General features: G+C 34.1%; 1 protein-coding gene across 5 annotated transcripts in view; it reads left to right on the top strand.

The window, feature by feature from the left end:
• Positions 1-20,618, top strand: part of LOC100867393 (uncharacterized) — a 48,367-nt gene that overhangs the window by 11,693 nt on the left and 16,056 nt on the right. For all 5 annotated transcript variants that reach the window (XR_015294462.1, XR_015294461.1, XM_086915295.1 and 2 more), the window contains exons 2-3: positions 18,637-18,744; positions 19,192-19,356. Coding sequence is in view for 3 of the 5 variants with exons in the window: in XM_086915295.1 (XP_086771421.1) it covers positions 18,637-18,744; positions 19,192-19,356 (273 nt within the window). In the remaining 2 variants the exon portion in view is untranslated. The remainder of the gene's footprint in view (positions 1-18,636; positions 18,745-19,191; positions 19,357-20,618) is intronic.

The following is a 20,618-nucleotide window of genomic DNA, read 5'->3' as shown; positions in this document are numbered from 1 at the left end:
TTTTTTTTTATTTTTGTTTCGATGAAACTTTGCGAATATTCGTAATAAAGATAGGTTCCTTCAAGCGTCGGATAACAAGATTAGAAAAGTTATTGAAAGGAGAAGATCCAGTTTGATGCCTCGAAGGGAATGCAACCTTCCTGGCTAATCGATTTAACCGATCCCGTTAATCTTAATCATCGCTTAAATCCTGCATCGGGATTATTAATTCCAGGAAGTTGTAATTTAAACGCGAGATCGACGAGATATCGACTTTGAATAACACTTTGGGAAAAAAATAAGAAAAGATGACGAAGTCATCGATTACTGTCCCGGGACAAGATTTAAACAGAGGTCTGTCCTCGTTATCTCGGAGTTTAATCGTTGATTACGAACGTGCCATTTGCTCGAGTTAATTTAAATGATGTTTATATGCACTCTGGGCAAGCTTTTCACCAGCGAAATGTAAATGCGATTAGAGAAAATTGCACGGATTGCACATTAGTTTCGAAACACCTCGACTCCAAATAGTAAATTATCGCCCATAGAATTTTGTTTCGAAACTACTATTGTAAGGTGAGATTAACAGAGAAATTCCTGATCATCAGGCGCCAGTTCGCCGATGTTTCTTCGTCGCGATTAAAAAATAATATAACGTTAGAAGAACAGCAACGTCTCGTTAACGCAATTTATTCAAATCACGAAAAACTATCGATCAATACTCGAACATCGAAAGTAAGGAAATTAAAATTATTCGACACGGTGCAATTTAAATTCCTTCATCGATGATTTACAAATTGAAAAATCGAGCGATTCTCACCTATTTCATATATATATATTTCTAACTAAAAACTAACTCGGTTGAATCACCCGAAATAAACTCGAATGGGCCAATTAAAACTCGAAACTGGAAACTTTTACATCCGACCGCAAGAACACCACGATTCTCGGCCATTCTCTCCTCGTCGGCAGGATGCTTCCCCGGGAGTTGAACATCCGGCGCATGGAAACGGAAACGGGAGTGTGCTGTCTACCACCAGGCGAGGAGAAGGTTGCGATACGCGGCTCGCACGCTCCGCCAATTACTGATGGTCGGTCGGCCGGCAATAACCCTCGGGATTTAATGGAAGGTTCCACGATAGGAATAGAAGGTTCCACGAGAGTTTCCAGCCCGCCATTCGTGGGAAGATAGCCTGGCACGAGCCGCGCGGCCCACGTGGAAATTGAGAGATACATCGATCACGGTGTATCCATTTGTATTCCTCTCCCTTCTTCGATCGTCGTTCCTTTCTTTCGAGAGAGAATTCCTTGGGGATTTCGTACGAAGGCGGAAGAATAGAAGTGGCGCGGAAAGGTTAGACCGTTCTGTTTATCATAAAATCCTGAGATATTTCCCTTACAGTTACAGAGACGCCATTATACCTTCTCACGTAATTTCGTGAATAACGTTTCGCCCGTAATTAGCGAGAAAATGGTGTTCTGCATAGCACAGGTTGTTCTACGAGTGAACGAGATTGTTTTTTGGAAGACACATATCGCGAGCGTATATGGAGAGTTGTTGCATTAACGTCGAGGAGTCTCTGTGTTTGTTTTTTATTCGGTGCACTTGATACACACGTGTTTTCCATCGTGTTCCCTTTAGAAGCACGCGAGAGAAGAAAATAGATTGTTTTTCCTGTGATGTCGAAGATTTATACGGCGGTCTACGGTTCCAGAGAGGAAAGGAACGTGTGGATCCGTTTCCCAGATCCGTGACGCGGTGTTAAGAAGATGACGGCTCGTAATAATTTTCCTCTCAGAGTAGCAATCTTCGCGGAGCTACTCGTTTTGCCCCGATAAACAGATCCGTTTTAACGATAACGCGCTTCGTTGTCGTTTGCGAGGAATTCCATTTCATTCTCCTTTTTAAGTTTAAGAATCTTTTTTGCACAACGATCGCCTTCCATAAAGTAGAATTGCAGCGATTGTAGGATATAAAACGATCTGTCGTTGATTTTAACGACTTTCTCGTGGATTTATTCCCCTTTACGTATTCTCTAATCGTCCCTCCCCAGTGATGATTGCGTAAACGAGCAAGCATTCAACAGGTCTCGTGCCTCACAAAAGTGTTTCGTTCACGCCCACTAGGACAAAAAGTTGCCTCGTTTACTCGCCGGTGAATCGTTCTTACGTAATCTGTCGCTGTTTGTTCCATTTTGCAGCGGTGAATCGAATTATTCCTCCGTTTTTTCCCCTCCCCTAATTTGGAATGTTAAGTTGAAAGAGGGCTTTGCTTCAACTTTCGCTACATTCGCTACTTAAAATTCGCTCTTCTCTTCTTAAAAATTGGATCGTCGATTTTTTTCATACGTAAAACTTCGCGTTCAGAATTTTACTTATCTAGATGGATATCGACATTAATCCAATTTTTCTTAATAAATCAATCTGGTATTTATTACCAGAAAATGAATACGTTGATTTAAAATCTTCGTATAACATTATCTCGTTTTCGAAAGAAAATGAATAATAATAATTTTTTCGCATCTGTCACGCGGTGAATTTCGATCGAATTCGCGAGCATTACATCGGCGAATAACTGGTCACGGCTGAGATGTGGCCAATATAAAGAACGGAACTGTCGTCATTTTTATTTTCGCAATGGTCATGGAGCGCTTAGGGCAACCGGTCTATCAACTAGCCGGGTCATGGTTCGCGTGTCCGTGGCGTACGTGACGAATTCGAATCTGCAGGATGTCATGCCGATGATGGCCGGTTGTTCAACGCCGGGCTTCGTCATTACGACGTTTAATCATTAGAACGATATCATGGGAAGTGCGACGTATTCTCCCTCTCCATTAATTCTCCCGCCGCTTTTCTCCTTCCACGGTTCCAAGACGGTGCCCCTCGAGGAGGAAAACGTTTATCCTACGATCGAACCAATTTACCAGTCCTTGCTTCGAAGAAGAACTATCGACGAAACAATGTCGCCTGGCTCTAAAGATCTCTCGAGGAATTTTTATATAATTATTGTGGAAATTATTTTTGTAAATAGGAAATATTATCTATGGAGAATAATTTTTAGGAGGATTACTACTTTTAGATTTTATCGACAGTTTATTGAAACGTATCATGCGAAAGAATAATACTTATCTCGTTGTGCGCGTAAAGTCTTTTAAATATTACGTTTTAAGGGAAAGCTTAGTTGGTCTCTATCTTTCTCGTATATTTTAAATTTTATAAAGGAGTCCTGTTCGTGAATATTTTCTGAAATTCGACCATCTTAAAATATTTAAATCCTGAGTCAAAAAGATTTCGTGTTTGGAAATACGAAAATCCACGAAATCCGTGGAAAAGAAAGGACGCCGCGGAAACGAGAAGACAAGTTTGAGACACGTGCAACATGATTCGGTGGAAAAATAGGAGAGACGATGAAACAAATCCACAGGAGCTTGGAATAATCTTTCCACGAAGCGCTATCATCTTTCTACTAGTGTATAATCTACTTAAACTCGTGGATGAACTTAAAAGGTAAGAAGAAAGACACAAATGTAAAAATGGATGAAGATACTTCTTTCCAATTCTGTGCATAAAAATCTAAGATTTCCATCGTTGTTAACGCATATATAACGTATTGGTACAACGTGTTGGATCGGAGAAAATATATAGCTGAATACATAGAAGGGCCTTTCTCCAGACCCAAGGGATTTCGAAGTCGTCGAGCTGCGTTGTATTCTAGCGACGCGTGTAAGACATAAAATTTATAAAGGAAAAATGAAAAATCGTAGGCGATGTAAGAAGAAATAGGGGAAACCAAAATATTGGAAATATATGCAAAGAGAAATTATCGTGTTTTCTTTGATGGAACGATTAATATCCGAATCGTACGATTGTTTTCTAGAAGTGAAAAAAATTTCTTAAATTTACCAAATATATTTTCTGCAAGATTAATTTTTCGAACGTTTTATGAATTTCCGCTAAAAGTATACAAATTTAATCAATTCGATATAATAACAAGTGACACAACTAGTTTCGCCTAATAAATAAAAAAGTAGAAATCGAGCGATTTCTTTGATACGAAGAGAGAGAAAATTGGCTTCGATCAAGGCCAGTTCTCGATTTTCCCTCGTTTTCTCCTCTCCTAAGATAAAAAAGAAACAAGATGGAGAGCGAACTTTCAAGAACAGAGGAAGACCGAAGCAACTGAGGTTGAAGAAAAGAAGAAAGAAAAGAAAAAAGAAAGAAAGAAAATCGTACTGTTAAAGCGGTTGTTACACGGAGAGAATCGTTGCGCGGAAGAAGCTTGCGGCATTTTTACGGACGTTCCGCTGGCTTGTTAGAGGATCGCGTGGTCACCTGATCGTTTTAACGTGGTAAGTAGCCGGTTTCGAGACTCCTGGAGGCATCCTCTGTTCTCCTCGAAGCGGCTAGCTCGCATTCTCGCTCGAGCGATTCTCGTGTTCCGGGTGGCGGCCACCGGAAGTCCTTTCGACTCGCCTCGATCCTCCCTCTGTCGTTTCTCTTTTCTACGTGTTGTAGGATTCTATTCTCTCGAATTATTTTTTTTTTTTTTTCTTAGATCAGCCATGTGTTGTGGATTATTAAATATATCGTAGAGAAGTTTCGTTTCTGCTATTTATTTCAAGGGTTTAGGGAAGAAGTGGACAGAGAATATTTAAGATTGAATATTAATTTTAAATAAAGTATGTGTTGATGTAGTGATAATAATAAGAAGAAGAGCTATCGAAGAAGTGTAATCGAAATGAAGATAATAAACTCAAAACTTATAGGGTTAGATCATTTGTAAATCTTTTGCATCTTTTGAATTTTTATTATTTTGTTTATTATTATGTCATAAAGTAGAATTATTTCTAATTTCTGGTACATTTCCGTTTTAAAGATATCGTATATAGAAATATAGATTCGTCTAGGTAATTAAATTAACGAGCAGCAATTCGAACACGTATTGTCTAATGAGCCTTAAACTTTTGCCATTACCATTATAGTTACTATAATATCGTCGCATTTTATTGCATTCCAATACAATTGTTTCGTCCACTTTTGTCACGTAAACACTACAACCAATTCGTTCCATCGAATCAAAATTGTCATCAAATTAAAAATTAATTTTCGTTATCTATTTTCTCTTACTTATTTTTCTATCTTCTACATTTATATTTTTCTTTTTTCCCGTTTCGACTCTCGTTTTTATATTTTCTGAATTATATTGTTTGAATTTTTATATAAAAAAAGTGTTTTTCAAAGTTAGTTGCAACAATATTTAGTAATATAAAAATCATAACATCGAAAGTGTACATATTGCAGTTACGTTTGAACGAGAATAAATTCGATAAATATTTCGTTGTTTGTTCATGCTATGAAAACATGTTTCCTCTCACGATATGCACAATGGTAACTATTTTATATTTGTGATCAGTATTTTTTCGTTCAATTCATACACGCACGATATTTAAAATGTTTACTATTTCATAAAGTTATAAGATTTTAAGATAAGAGAAACAAAACAAATATAGAAATTCGAATTTAAAAATAAATTAATCCTTCTGATCTTCAAGAATATCTTCTTTTCGTTCGTTTCTCAACAATTTTGTAATATTATTTAAATTTTATTATTACCAGTTAAATCGGATAAACTAATTTCGTAAAAGAAAAATTGCATTTGAAAATTCGTACGACGCGCAACAATGAATAACAACGAATCTAAAAACTTTTTATCATTTAAAGTTAGAGAGATTGAAGTCATCGTGATGAGAAACTTTAGTGGAACATTTCTTCTCGCTGCAGAGCGCGTCGAAAAGAAAAGAAAAGAAAAAAAAGAGAGAAGGAAAAAAAAAAGAAAAGGTATTTTCTGTCGGCCGGACGGTTTAACGGTAGTGGTCGATTGAACTCTATCGTTCCTTAGTTTAGACAGGAAACCAGTTTTCTTCGGTTGTAAGCGTACACACCAGCCTTTATACAGCTACGTATCGTTTATGAGTAACTTTCCTTTTACTATCGCCACGTGAATAAAACTCCCATTGATGTAGAAAACTTTAACGCTCGTTAACATGCACGTTGCTCAATCGAGATTGAAATAAAAAGAATTACCGATGCAATTAAATTTTCATTTAACGACTTCTCAGGTTTTTACGATTTTCCATTCACGCATCCTTTGTGTTCCTGCTTTTTTCCCCTTTGTTATTATTAACAAACATTTTCTTATTAAATGAAGAAAAACATCGTCGTGTTAACAATTCTTTATTTTCTATCTTAATTTCCTTTCCTCTTCTTTTCGCACGTATCAAAAAAGAAATTGTACTTTCCAATTAAAAAAAAAAAAAAAAAAAAAGAAAAATCGTAATTTTTCTAACAAACTTTTATCCTCGAAAGATCCCGGGATCGCGATGCTCCGATCATTCTAAACAATTTTCCAATTCGCGAACAAAGGATGGATTATCGGTTGGAACGTAAAATGAAAATCACTGTGCCAACACTATTTCTACGCGATTCTATGACCGGTATTAAATACAAGTTTCGAATTACCATACGCAGGTCTTTCGCGTGCAGCCCACGTATCACCGCCCACGCGTTCCATTCGCGTTCCATTGTTTTCAAGAACAAAACCGTACGCCGGTTTAATATTATAACGATTGCCGATAAACGTTTCATCTTCCGTACCTGGACCGTGCATTCGTGTGTAATAATAAAATTGCACCTATTATTGCCTGGATAACGAATATATAAAAATTCCACGGGGCGATAACAAATTTTACGAGCCTCTCGATCAAATTTACATTATTCTTTACGTACGTAAAGAAGAAGAATAAAAAGGAAAGAAAAAAAAAAAAAATCTCGTAGATCCAAGTGTTAATAATTACCGTATCTCTGTGGTTGAACCACGTGAAATACATTTTTTATCGGAATGTACTTACAATTATTCCATTTTATCCGATGATAAGATAAGGAGTATTAACTCTTTTAACAAGTGCAAGGGGAATGAAATTGCATTCTCGTAGCTTTGCCTCGAGCTAGTTTTAACGCACTTATTTTAATCTCTGGCTGTTGGGAGAGGATATTTTTACGAATACGATATTTCCAAGCTGTATAACTTCGTATTCTATTTTATGGTATCGAGACAAGCAAAGTGGAATACAAAAGAGATAGATATTGGATAGGCGTATTAAGAAACTCGATGAAAATTAAATCTTCGTTACCAGAATCGGATAACGTGGAGTTTAATTTATCTCTCTTAAAAAAGCGAAATGACAAGCGTTTTATCCATTTCGAAGTTTTATCGATCAAAATTTTATTCGATCGACAAGAAAATTATCCGAATCGAGTAATGCATAAAACTTTGGTTGTAGACCAAAGTCTGGAAGAGAGACTTCTCATCTCATTCGGATTAATTTCAACGGAAATGTAAATTAAATTAACGCAATTACGGCGCACGCAATTCGATGAAACAAAAGAGGAGAAGCCGGAAACGTTAGCTTCTCACGAGCAAGATAATGCGACATTACGACAATCTTCATCCTGTTTGTCTTTAAACGGTCATAAAAGTGTCGTTAACGGGTATCATCGTGTCGAGGAAGATTTCAACCTCGCCTCGGAGAGCTCGGGCCTAGAGCTCGGTTTATCATTTTCCCCAGGAAAATTCTCATTTCCTCGAGGAGATTGAACAATGAAGGAAATAAATTCCGCGACTCTACAATTTCACAGTTCGACAAGAAGACGGGGGAGGAGGGCGGGAAGAAGAAGAAGAAGAGATCCCCGATCCTCTTTGTCGTCATTTTTCCTCTCCTTTGCACCCCGATTATTCCGTCTCGAAAACGATCATTACACGGCTTAGAAATGTGATTACTTTGTGAATTTCTGCGGGCGGCAGAATTCCAAAGTGAAATTTTCTGCGCTCTTTCGATTTATTAAACTCTTATTACACTTCGGAATAATTAAATTCTTTGTTCGATTCAAGAAAAGAATTTTTAATCCCTCTTTGCTTGTTAATTTTAGCTACTTTTATTAATCGCGTAAGCAGGGAAGTGTGTTGCAAATTGTTATTCCATTTTTTTTTTTTCGTTCTCTGGATTTATATCATCAATGCTTGAATCGTTTCAACGGATCTTTTTAACGAATTTCTTTCCTAGAATTTTTTATTCGTTATGAAATCGTTTAGAAATAAAACTCAGCAGAATTGTTATCTATTCTATTTTCTACGTCGAAAAATTTTATAACGTATTTTCTTATAACGATTAATTTATTAGTTCTGAGAGAAGGAATTCTTTTTTCTAGAAATTTTTCAACGACAATAAAATCTTTTCTTGAAAGATTCCTATCGTGAAGCATTGTATTATCTAATGCAAATGATTATGTAATAAATCCACACAAAGGTGTGAATTCACAACGAAGAGACGGAAACGTTCCCAATAATTATTATTTATACAAATTGCAAATGTTTGGAAATGCATGTTGCAACGAAGCTATGGTGGACGAACAATATTGTGGAACGCGAGATTGCGCCATTCGATCGATAGAAATGCCAACAGGCGCAAATATTAACGTTATATTTCACGCGCTTCCGACTAAAAGCGACATAGATGGAAAATTTCGTGGTTTTGACGTGTCTATATTTTTTTCATCATCAAATTTTCCCTCTTTCATATTGTAGGCGTGAATCGATGCGAATTTCAAAACAAAAACACAAATATTAACTTTATACTTTGATACTTTGACTTCAAAGTGAAATGAAAATTTCATATTGTCACATTTTATCAAGTTTTTCTCTTTTTATCGACGCAACAAGTGGGATAAGTTGTACAAGCCGAGATAAGAATGACTCGTGATGAGCGTTTTTGCATTTATCATCAATTAGACACGTTTAGGAGAGGAATTCTAACGAACAGAAGAGGAGACCTGAATATTCATCTTGCTCTTATTAGGTGGCCTCGGCTAAGGTATTGTGTTAACAGTGAAAGTTGCATTGCTCTGGCTAATTTTTCTGGCCACGATCATCGTTACTGGGTCACCACCCTTTCGTCTCGCGCAGATGATCATTAATTAACAAATGAGTGTGTTCGTTGAGTTTATTTTTTTTTTATCGCATACGAGCTCTTCTCGATTTGATTTAATTTAAAAAAGTTGTACGATTCAAAAAAAAAAAAAAAAAGAAATTAAATTTGTACGTTTCGATTCAGGATGATGTTTTAAAAAAAATTGTTATTACATATTTTGTTAGTGAAACCGAAATTATTATAACGAGTATCTATTTCTTTATATAAAAAAAAAAGGATAAAATTACAATTCTCGAATATATATTTTTTTATTTGAAAAAGAGGTGTTAAATATTTGATTCGATATACACGATTGTAACACGGTAGAGACACCGATAAACGTGACGGAATCTTTTCAGATATATCAAAAGCATAAAAAAAAGACAATAAAAATATTAGGTCTGAACACGAGCAATTCATCTTTGTGTACAGAGTGTATAAAATATATGCCGCGAAAAAAAATGAATATGTTTACCCATGAGGAAAGCTTTTACGTGACTCGCGGTTAAAAGATAACACAAGAAAAGAGGTATCTTTGCGTGATTAAATGTGAACCGTGTATAAAAAAAAAAAAAAAAGAATTTATCTTAATTTCTCATGATTTTTTCGAACGTTTGCAGACAGACGTTTCATTCCTAGTAGTAATAAATTTTTATTCTGGACTTTAAACAAATCTGAAAAAAATCTGAAATATGCTTATCCAAATCCTTCATTTGATATAACACAAATTTATCCTTTTTCTTTTTTTTTTTAACAAAAATTAAAAAATTCTTTTTGGCGAAATTTAATCTTCTATTCTGGTAAAAGATACTGATTTTTTTATCAGCAAAATTTAATCGCTTAAGCGAGGAAAAATCGTTGTTAATCATTCGTTCATTGAGTTTATTCTTCGACTACTTTTTTTTCCAAGCTTTCCTCAAAAATAAAAAAAAGAAATACATACTTTTTCGAATCTCGTTCGATTCGATTATTATATCTGCATTTAATCTCCGAATCTTCTTCTAATAAATTTATCTATCACTAATTATCCACGTAAGATAAATCATTAATGATCGAACAGAATCATTAATGATTTATCGCGATTTGATTGAGAAAAACGTGGACGAAGGTATTCGATGTCGTCGTCGTCGTCTCATAGCAGCGGTCAAAAGCCGTCACACGCCTCTTGGATGCCTCGAAACGAACGCGACATTGGAGAAGCGAGGAGAGGAATCATTTTTCTCCGCGTGGGATCGACTCGTGGATACCTGTGGCACGGCCACGGTTCGATAATCGATATAGAGATGAATCGTCGTGGGACCGATTTTCGCATTAATCGCGCGTCGAATTTACGCCTTCGTCAACCGATCCTACCACCTCTTCCCTGTGCGCCAATCGCATAATAAACACGCGACCGCGGAAGATCGATCGTATATCTCGGTTGGAATCTGTCTCGTGAAACTGTATACTGTTTGAAAGTATTCCGTGTTCTCGGTTTCTTTTGCTTCTTCCTCTGCTTTCTTAGATTCTATCGATTTTATCCAACAGATTCGGAGGAAAATGAATGGAATTTCGAGACTTTCTCGAAATGAACCTGATTTTTTCGTGACTTTATTGGAGGATGATGAAAGGAGGAGGCGATATATTTATTTTGGCTAATAATTGATTTGAATTAAAAAAAGAAGAAATGATTAAAATTTTCTTGTTCGATTGAAATTAGGAATTTATACGATATATTTAAAGACGGATGATCGATAGAAGCTGATCCGAATTTTTCCAAATGTTTCGAATTCAATATTGCCCTCTTTCCAATTATTAAGATTAAATTTCCAATAATATTGAAATGAATTTCGTTTCGAATATTATTCACGCATCATTTCACATATTACATTAATAAATAAATGTATAATCGATATAATCGCGTGTCTTTTTATAGGTTTCGTAACTTGGAATTGAAAATTTTTTTTTAACACCTCGTTTTAATGTTTTTCTTTCTTCTTTTTTTTCTTCAACACTCGCGTAATTTAAAATTTATTTTATTACACACACACACGCACACACACACAGAATAAAACGCGCGTCAAATCAATTATAATACCCTGGAATTACCTGTAGTATCTATTTTACGTATAAATAATTATAATTAAAGTGACGTTACGAAAATATAAATAGAGATAAAAATTACAATATGGAATTCTCTACATATTAATCTCATTTACGAGTCACGTTACATTTTTATAATTGGAAAACAGATAAATAAATACAATCGTGCGTTCGACTTTGTCTCTTTTTCCATACGGAATTCGAAAGAGGGAAATTTTTTCGATGAATGTGGCGTGATGCCGTGACATTATGAATCTTCCTCTCTCTCTCTCTCTCTCTCTCTTCGAATGAGCGCAATTACCGTGAATGGCGCAACCACGGCCATCGTTAATTGGATTTTTTATTCATTAGACTTGCACGCGGCAAAACATGGCGCGCTTCTGTAGAAAATGAACAAAACACCGGAGCGGTCACTTTGCTCGTCTTAAGGACGAAGGTCAACCACGTTTAGAGCTTTGCCATTGGATTCATTATTAATAGCATCGTCGATGCACCCCGCCACAAATATACGCATTGCGTAATACACGCTCATGGCGTCGAGAGTTTATTCGACGCGCGCGTGTGTGTACTGCACACACACGTGCAATTTCTCTCGCTCGGTTTTAATAAACGTAATCTCTCGTGTTGATCTCAAGACGCGGCCAACTCTTAAAATCTTCCCTTTCAGACGATGCGTTGAAGCTTGACGGATTAGTTTCATAAATATAAGGAGGGGGAGGAAATGTATATATACTTGAGACTTCGAGATTGAGTATTTTTTCGATTTGAAAAGTTGTGAATAATAATCGAGCGATTTCTAAATTTAACAATTATCGAATCTGATGTTGTGGGTATTTGATTGCCTGAATTTTCAATATTTTGGAAAGTTGAAAAGTTGAAATATAGGAAAGTATTTGGAGTAATTGGAAAAAATAATTTACTACGTCATGATTTTATTAATTGTACGAATAATAGATAGATTTGGTATTATATAGTATTACTTTATTTATTTGTCTCGAAAGTAAAATAAAAACGAAACGAAGTCCAAGTCATTAAAGTCTATTTGATTCGGAATATTCATAGATATCAAAGTTGTATATATCGACCCAAGTTATGATAAGAATTACGAACTTCCATAAGAATTTTAAAAAATTTCTAATAGAAATTCCTTTAATAGAAATCCATAGCATCTTATAAACGATAACCGTAGAAATTTTCTTTTGCAATAAAAATATTTTTCCAACATTGTTAACGATATTTAAGATTGAATATCTTAAAGCATTAATAAACGTTTCTTCCACAATGTATGGAATAATCGTATTTGTAATAATCTCGTTTCGTATTTTCATTCAAGGTTTATAATATTGAAACACTTATATCAGCGAAACGTGAGGACTCGACGTGGCAATTTTCACCAGAATCATGGGTGCGCGCGCTATTGAATTTGTCTATCGGAATAGGTGAAACAAAAAATAGGAAAATAAAAGAAAAAAAAAAAAAAAAAAAGAAAAAGAAAGAAAAAGGGAAAAACAACGAAGGCATATGTATATTGAAAGCGTGTTCCGCTATAACATTCGGTTACGGTCAATAAAGCACGTTTATGCGACTACATAAATAAACGGCCATTTTATTTGGCTTTTGCCTTGACGATAAAAATCGCTAGTGGATGGTTGCAATGTTCCCGTGCAAAATAAAACGTTGTTTCACGGATGGAAACTGTAAATTTTATAATATAATAAATCGGATGTTGGAAATTGTAATCTTCTCTGCTATTCTTGCAAAATTGAATAATCCTATGACAAGCGAAATAAATACGTAAATGTCATAAAAGAAAGGAAATCTTCAAATATCTTGCAGGAAAGTATACCAATTTTCTTTCGATCGTAGAAAAAAAAACAAGATACGAAAAAGATGGATTCGATAAATGTTGTTTTCAAAGGATTAAACGAGAATCGAAATCTTTGATCAAATGTTACACGACACGTCTTATTCTCATAAATTTGTCGATATGTTTTTTTTTCTTCATCAAAGTATTTCTATGATAAACATGTTTTTATTAATAAACAAAAAAAATGTCTTTTACAAATACAAACAATAGTTTTCCAATAGTTATAAAATTAAATTCAATTCGATCATGCAATTTCGATTGGGTAGAAAGAAGGAATCACAGACAGGAAAGAATATTCCGTGACAATCGATGGTAACGATGCAAAAAGATTATTTTTTATCGGATGAAACCCACGAACGAACGAAACACTGCCTCTAATTATTTTTCAACGTGATCCGGTGTTCCACAGTTTTCGCTATGTTCGAAAATTCGTGAAAAGGGGATTGTTGCGTGGGTTCACGTGTGCTGTGCTAATCTAATCGTCTGTTCGCTTTAACGACTCCCTATGCTTTTCCAATCGCAACCGTATCTAATCGTCAAACCTCGATTACCTCGAGAGAATGTCAGAGAAACTTGGCTAGAAATGGACGCCGCTCGTGTGTCATAATTTCTATTTTTTAATTATCGTTCCTTTGCACGCTTGGTGCAAAGGAAAGTTGACCAGTTGTTAAGTTAATCCTTTCGAGAGTTTTTTTTTTTTTTTTTTTATCAGCATTAAGTTTAGTATGATAATTCAAAGAGGAAACAGGCATGCTTAATTTTCTACGGCTGAGCCTAATTCTCATTTATGGAATATAATTAAATTAAAGGATTAATAGAAAGGTTGAGACTATTACTTCACGATATCAGGAAAAATTGTAAAAATAATTTCGAAGAAATGTATCGTTTCGTTGATTAAAAATTATGATTAATGCTATTATATCACATTTCTCAGAAATAAATATTTATTTTCTTTGATGTGATGGCCAGAAAAATATTATATTTTAGATTATATTAAATTTCATATCTTTCTTTATATACCAAACGTAATATAAAACCAAACAAGAATGAAATCTGTTCAATATTTATTGAAAAAAAGAAAAAAAAAAAAAATCAACGTTACGTTAGATTCGTAATTTTTTTTTTTAATTTTTTTTAGATAAAAAAAATTGTCACAGCTATAAAAAGCAATTTTTCCATTCTCAAGATGATTTACAATATCTCTTATAAGTATCACGATACAGAAGGAGTCGTATGAATTTTTACGACAACACAACACGGTGAAATCGGCGAATCGAGTTTACAAGTATGTCGGTTCGGAAACGAGGCTCGACAATAGCGTTACAATTAATCGACTCACGGTTTTTGTTCCACGTACGGAATGTGGGAATTAAAACGAAGCAATTTCAATTGGCGGCATTGATCTCACGAATATATAGAATATATTTTTATGGGACAATACAATTGAGAAAATGTATTTACAACTCGTTAGAAATTAATTCCTTTGATACGCGTTGAAAAGACACGATAAGGAAGTAGAAATACGGAATTGAGATAATATTTTCAATACAGTTCACAATACAGTTTTCGTGGAATCAAGTTGTTTGTTAACGTTACACTTATAACGCACGTTAATTAATATCGAATTAAACGTGATTTGAAAAATAATAGGATTTATTTTCCTGATTTGTAAGACGCGATGATACGTATTTACATTTATATATGTGCCAGTCGGAGGATCATCTGAACGGAGGTCGCGTTTTTAATTGAGACTGACGCAAGTTGAATCGAGCTACGTTTGATCCACGAGTTGCGGATTAAGAGAGAGCGGTAATTGGCCGCATGAGTTGATTTCAATCGAGATTCTTTGGAATAAACGAGGTGTTACATTTTAGACAGAGAAATGGGGCGAGTGATAAAATTTAAGAAAGCTGTGTATAAATTATTTAAAAAAAACTTCAGTTCAGTACGCGTTCAGTATAAAACCTAGCATATCAAATAAATTAAAAATTCTTTCTTTCGAAAGAAAATTTTTATAATATTAAGATTATATTACACGCTGATCGAATCTCTGTAAATATGAATATCAGAATATCGATGATTTGCATGCATATTTCATATTTAATAGTAGTTAGCCGATACGAATTGGATGAAATCGATATCAATCGTAAAACCTCGATCTCTGGAGACTGCATACGTAGCAAATGACAACTTCCTACTCGTACAACTCGTGATCGACTTCTTACTCTTGGGATTCGATCGTGGTTTCCGTCGAATTGGGATAATTGTAACGTTTAATTTTCACGAGAAAATTTCAATTCGAACTCGAAATAACTTTTAATTTTTTAAACGATTCTTTATTTCATGAAACGATCGTTGAATATCGATATCATTTTAATCTTCTCAAGAGGGTGAATGTATCGTATCGTCGGTTTTCAATTTGCAAAGATCGATAATCGGCAATCGTAGGCTGTTGATTCTTCACCGTTCATATCATCTGAGTCATAAATAATCGAATGATTCAAGGGTTATCGAAATTTATCGTATGGGGCACTGTTTGAAATTTCTGGGCAGTATTCATTTGGAGTTTTATCTTAATCGATATCGTTTGTTGCATCGAAGATCAAATGACGCACTGATAATGATACACCTGAGTGACATCTCTAATAAAGCCTAGTTACAATGCTGGGCTGTAAATATTGGGCTATAAAATTTCCAATAGACACGTATAATTCGCTCGAAGCTTAAAATTGGAAATATAGTTAATGCTCGTATTAAACCTTGAAATTCACTACTGGATTAATTGTACATTGTACTAAAACGCAAACAAAAACTTTTCAATAAATAATTTCTGTTAATGAAATAAAATTTATTAAATTTATTTTCATATACTGTATAATTCGGCATTATGTTATTCGACATTATCAAACACGATGAACAAATATTTTAATGACACCTTACTTTATGCTTGAATAATTTTCTAAATTGATATAAGTAATATCAATTATATAAATACGAATATGTCATAATTGGTTATGATTGTACGTATTTTCTTATTATTCGAATAAATTGTGCAACAATAATCGAAAATCGGTGTAATTATAATGCTAACTAATTTTCTTACGACATAAATTGCATCCTTGTCCTTGAATTTCTTGCTGTACTCTTCCTTTTTTTCAAGTGTTAATTATTCGGCATTACACCTCGTTATTCACAGCTCGTGTTTAACAAAATAACAAAATTTGTTTCATAACGAAATATATTACAACAATGAAACAATAGTCGCATAAATCGTCTCGAGAATTTTACTTAAAAATTCTATACGTATTCTATAAACGTTTTCAGAGATGAATGGAAAATATTTTCTCCCTGAAATGGGAGGAGGAAGGAATTATTATTAATCAACCGATTATTAATTAATCGATCGAAAAATTGTTTCGAGGTAGGTGATCGATCGACAACGAATGATCGTCAACTCCTCGAGAAAACGTCGATGCGGAAAGGACATTAATGCGAATGACAAACCGGCGCGCGTTCAACGTTTCTTGCCCCAGTTACTCGATTTTTCACGCGTTGTACGCGAACACGCTCGCGTGATCCACAATGCCGTGACAAATTGCATTTCTGTTCGCGCTCCTTGACGAGTTCGCGATTTTTCGAGAGGAATTTAGGCCGCGTCACCGTATCGAATCTTTCCAAACGTTTGCACCAATTCAATCGTCGATCTATATTTCCTTTCCTTTTCTTTTCTTTTCGTTTTTTTTTTTTTTTTTTTTTTAATTTATCGATTTAGAATTTCGATTTTTTTCCTTCCAAATTCTAATCGATATTTCAGCGATATTTTTATTTTTTCTTTCCTCGTGAAAAGAATCGGATGATAGCGACAATCGATTTTTATGAGACTTTTTTCTTTTTTTGATTTCGCGTATAAAGAATGGATAAATTGAATATTGTACTCCTCGTTTGGAGTGCACGATCCTTGTTAGAATCTCTCTACGTGCTTTTATAAAAGGAGAAAAATAAATGTAAAAATATATGTTTTTATTATTATTATTATTTTTCTCAACTTGTTGAAATTAAGATTTATCTGTTAAATTTGATCATCGGGGAAAATCAATCAATTTTATTTTAATCGATACGAATCGAAATGATTTGTTTAAAATATTTACAAGATTTCTGGATGAAGAGAAAGTTTCCTATCTTTTCTTCTCAAGATTGATGTTACTGTGCCTTGAGAAATTGAGACAAAGAATTATTAGTGATCTCCAGACGATTGTCTATTAACAGCGACTTCAATAAGATACGACGCGTGAATAGAATAATATAAAATTAAGGGAAAGCAGATTTCCTATTGTTAGAAACATTTTCTATTTAATACTATGTAATGATCGCGTATATTCATCATTTTAGAAACTTATTATTTCGAGCAAATCGCTCGTACCATAATTTTATTTCTCGTCGATACGAGGCCAATTCGATAAAATAAATTCAATTATTTATAAATTCGTGCTCATCAAAAAATCTTCGTCGAAATATTCGCAGATCAAAGAATTATCCATTTATTTTCAATCCGCTTTTTGTCCTTTTCAATTTTTAAAATTCCGACGCCATTCGTTTGCAACCAATAATACCGAGAGCCATGTCTCGTCCTATGAAATATTGTACGTTTCAAAATTCGCCCACTAACAAATATTACGATATTTTTCCATCGAAGATCGAGCAATCAATCAATTCTCCAAGGCAAGCAACGATCATTTCCTTTCTTTTTTTTTTTTTTTTCCCCTCGTGGTCGCGTGCTGATACAGGCTGTCTAATACGGTAAAAGATTTATCGAGCCGAAAATTTGTCGTGCTCAAGTGTAATACTGGAGATTTCGAAAAATCATATTTTGCGCCTCCTGTTTGTGCGAGTGCGACTTAGAAGAAAATTGTTGTTCGAGTGATTTTTTTTTTTTTGATCAAAAAGGATATTGTGATGATTTGTTTGATTAATGTGATGAGTTGTTCTACTTTGTGATACGATCTAATTTGCAATTAGAATTGTTACAGTTTTATACACACAGAGAGATTCTATTCAAGTTTCTTCTATTGGTAATTTCAGATATTTCTTTTAAATTGATTTTATTGTATAAACAATGTGTGAATCCTTCCTAACGGAAATTAAAATTACAATTATTTTTCTTAAAGTTAGAATCCAAATTGTTATCCCTGTTCGTTAAAAATAATTTGATGTAAATTGAATTCTTGTACAAGTGTCTGTGCATGTGTGTTTCATAAAGATAAAAAATAAATTTGAAGGATCGGGGATGCGCGAAAGTGCCGAGCATCAGAGATTAAGGGGTGAAAAAAAGATACAACACGGTCATTCGAGGGGGATGTGACTGATGCGACCTGGAAATGTTTTTAGGCATTTTTGCCTGGTTTGGAGGAAAGAAGTTAGATAGAAAAGGGAACGCGTGGGAGTTGGTGATACATTATGTGAAAGATGTATTGTTGAGATAATTGTTGACTGGAATTTAGATTTTTTTTTTTTTTTAGGTAAAAGTTTTCTTAACTATCGTTAACTTAGTACAGTCATTTTTTTTTTTTTAATTGTAAATACGTTTTTTCGATAAAATATACACCAATATATTTACATCGAGATGATATTATTGGAAATTATTCGATATTAAAAACTACTACAACTTGATTATATCTTTTGTTTCAGCTGGTTCAGCAGCCGAGAAGGGGTACTTTGGTCCATGGAGGCAGTGCAAGCTTCTATTATACGGTAGAGAAAGATGCGGCCAAGGGGTTTCCAGGTTTCAACCAGTGTGTGAGTTCATTTTAAATTTCGTCACGTACGTTCGTGATTAAAATTCCTTCAAAAATAATTAATGTACGTATAACGTTTTGTAATTAAAATCCTCTTCCTCGTTCCTTTTCGTTAGAAAAAAAAATTATTCAGAGCAAAATTTTCAAAGATTAACAGCATTCTTCCTTTTTTGAAAGAAATATTATTATATCTTTTTGATTTAAATCAAGTAAAGATTCTTGATTCTTTGTCGATTCTTTATTTTATTATAAAAATCCTCTTGCAACGGATTCGTGTGATTTTTTTTTTTTATAATTTCGATAAAATATCTGTTCTAAGATTAAATGCACAAAGAAGAAAATAAAGAAAAGAGAACATTAGAAGACACTTGAAGAAATAAGCTTTATCCCCGTAAGAGTTTTTTTATCAAAGCAAGAATCGATCGTGAAAGGTTTCCCTCTTTTTTAGTGGCCGTGTGGGTGGCAGGATTAGCTGCTGCGACCGCCTCCGCCCTTTTGGCCATCCTGGTGGGTCTTGCCGTGCTACAACTTGCGATGGCTTCCTCGGCAAAGAGAGTTATTATCTCGTACAGCACCGCTTTGATAGGGAAAGTGGCGCTCGCCACTTTGGCCAGTGAGTATATTTAGCCAAGTTTCGAAATTAATGCGATTATCTTTTTTTTGTAAACAACCGAATAACGTATTATCTATCCTTTGCCATTATATCATAGAGATTATAGATCAACAAGGTGTTGATATATTCGTGGGATATCTTTAAAGACAATCCTTTGATTCCAGAAGCTGAAACATAAATACAGATACATTTGGTTGAAGATTGTTCATTAAGTTAAGTTAAGTAACAGAAGTTGGACGAAGTTTGCGTTTGGTTTGATCTTTAGAATAAATTATACTCCAAAGATCTCTTGGGAGTATATATTAACACCCTGTATCTCTAATCCTACAAATTATTGTAATGTTAAGTTACATTACAGAAATGGGAAAATGTAGATTTAAAATTTTTTCCCCTTTTAGATAGATCTAAATTTTCCTCCTTTTTGCTTTATATTTTACTACCTTTGAATTATTCAATCTTAAATTTACATAAAATTGGGGATATAAATTAATTCTATTCTAATCCTTTAAGCCTTTAAATTTATCCCTTATCGAATATTTTAAATTATTGTAATCTTGAAGTTTCAAACAAAATTCAATTTCGTACATTTTTAATTGAATAAAATGGAGATGATTCCAAATGAATGAAATTTGATTTTCGTTAAAATGGCACCGAATTAATTTATATCCGTAACGATATATAATCGTGATTAACTTGAAATTCTCTTTAATTAACCGTCGATCGTTAAATATGTGACAATCGGATTGTTGAACAGAAAATTATTTTATATACGTTGGTGTAGAAAACTCGTTTAATCGGCTTTCATTAAATAATTGATAATTGGAAACTATCGGTCTTCGAAAGAGGATTGTTTAAAAACAAACAAAGCAAACGAATATTATCCATTTATAATATATATCGGATATGAATAAACGGGGAAAAGGTAATCCAAATCGAACAGAAGTAGATTGCAACAACATCGAACATATATTTAATGATATTTGAAAGCATTGACAAATGTATATGTTATTCGACAAAAGGAAAATAATTTTAAACAACACTGCTGAAAAAATTGAATGGAAATACAATTCGAGGATAAATCAAATTATGGAAATATATTCAGACCAGCATCCTATGATTTTATTCATCCTATAATTTATTTCTTTCCCTTTTTGTCTTCGTCCAGATTCCATTAACGGTATAACAGTAATTCGCGCGAAACTTAACAACAAAATTAACGTTAACGTGAAGCTGGGAATCACGCGAGAATTGTTGAGCGCAAT

The sequence above is a fragment of the Apis florea genome, unplaced genomic scaffold (genome assembly GCF_048593485.1).
Source record: "Apis florea isolate Af1SG1 unplaced genomic scaffold, ASM4859348v1 contig_3772_pilon, whole genome shotgun sequence".
Taxonomy (NCBI): domain Eukaryota; kingdom Metazoa; phylum Arthropoda; class Insecta; order Hymenoptera; family Apidae; genus Apis; species Apis florea.
The sequence above is the reverse complement of the archived record's forward strand: the minus strand, read 5'-3'. Positions and strand labels throughout refer to the sequence as shown.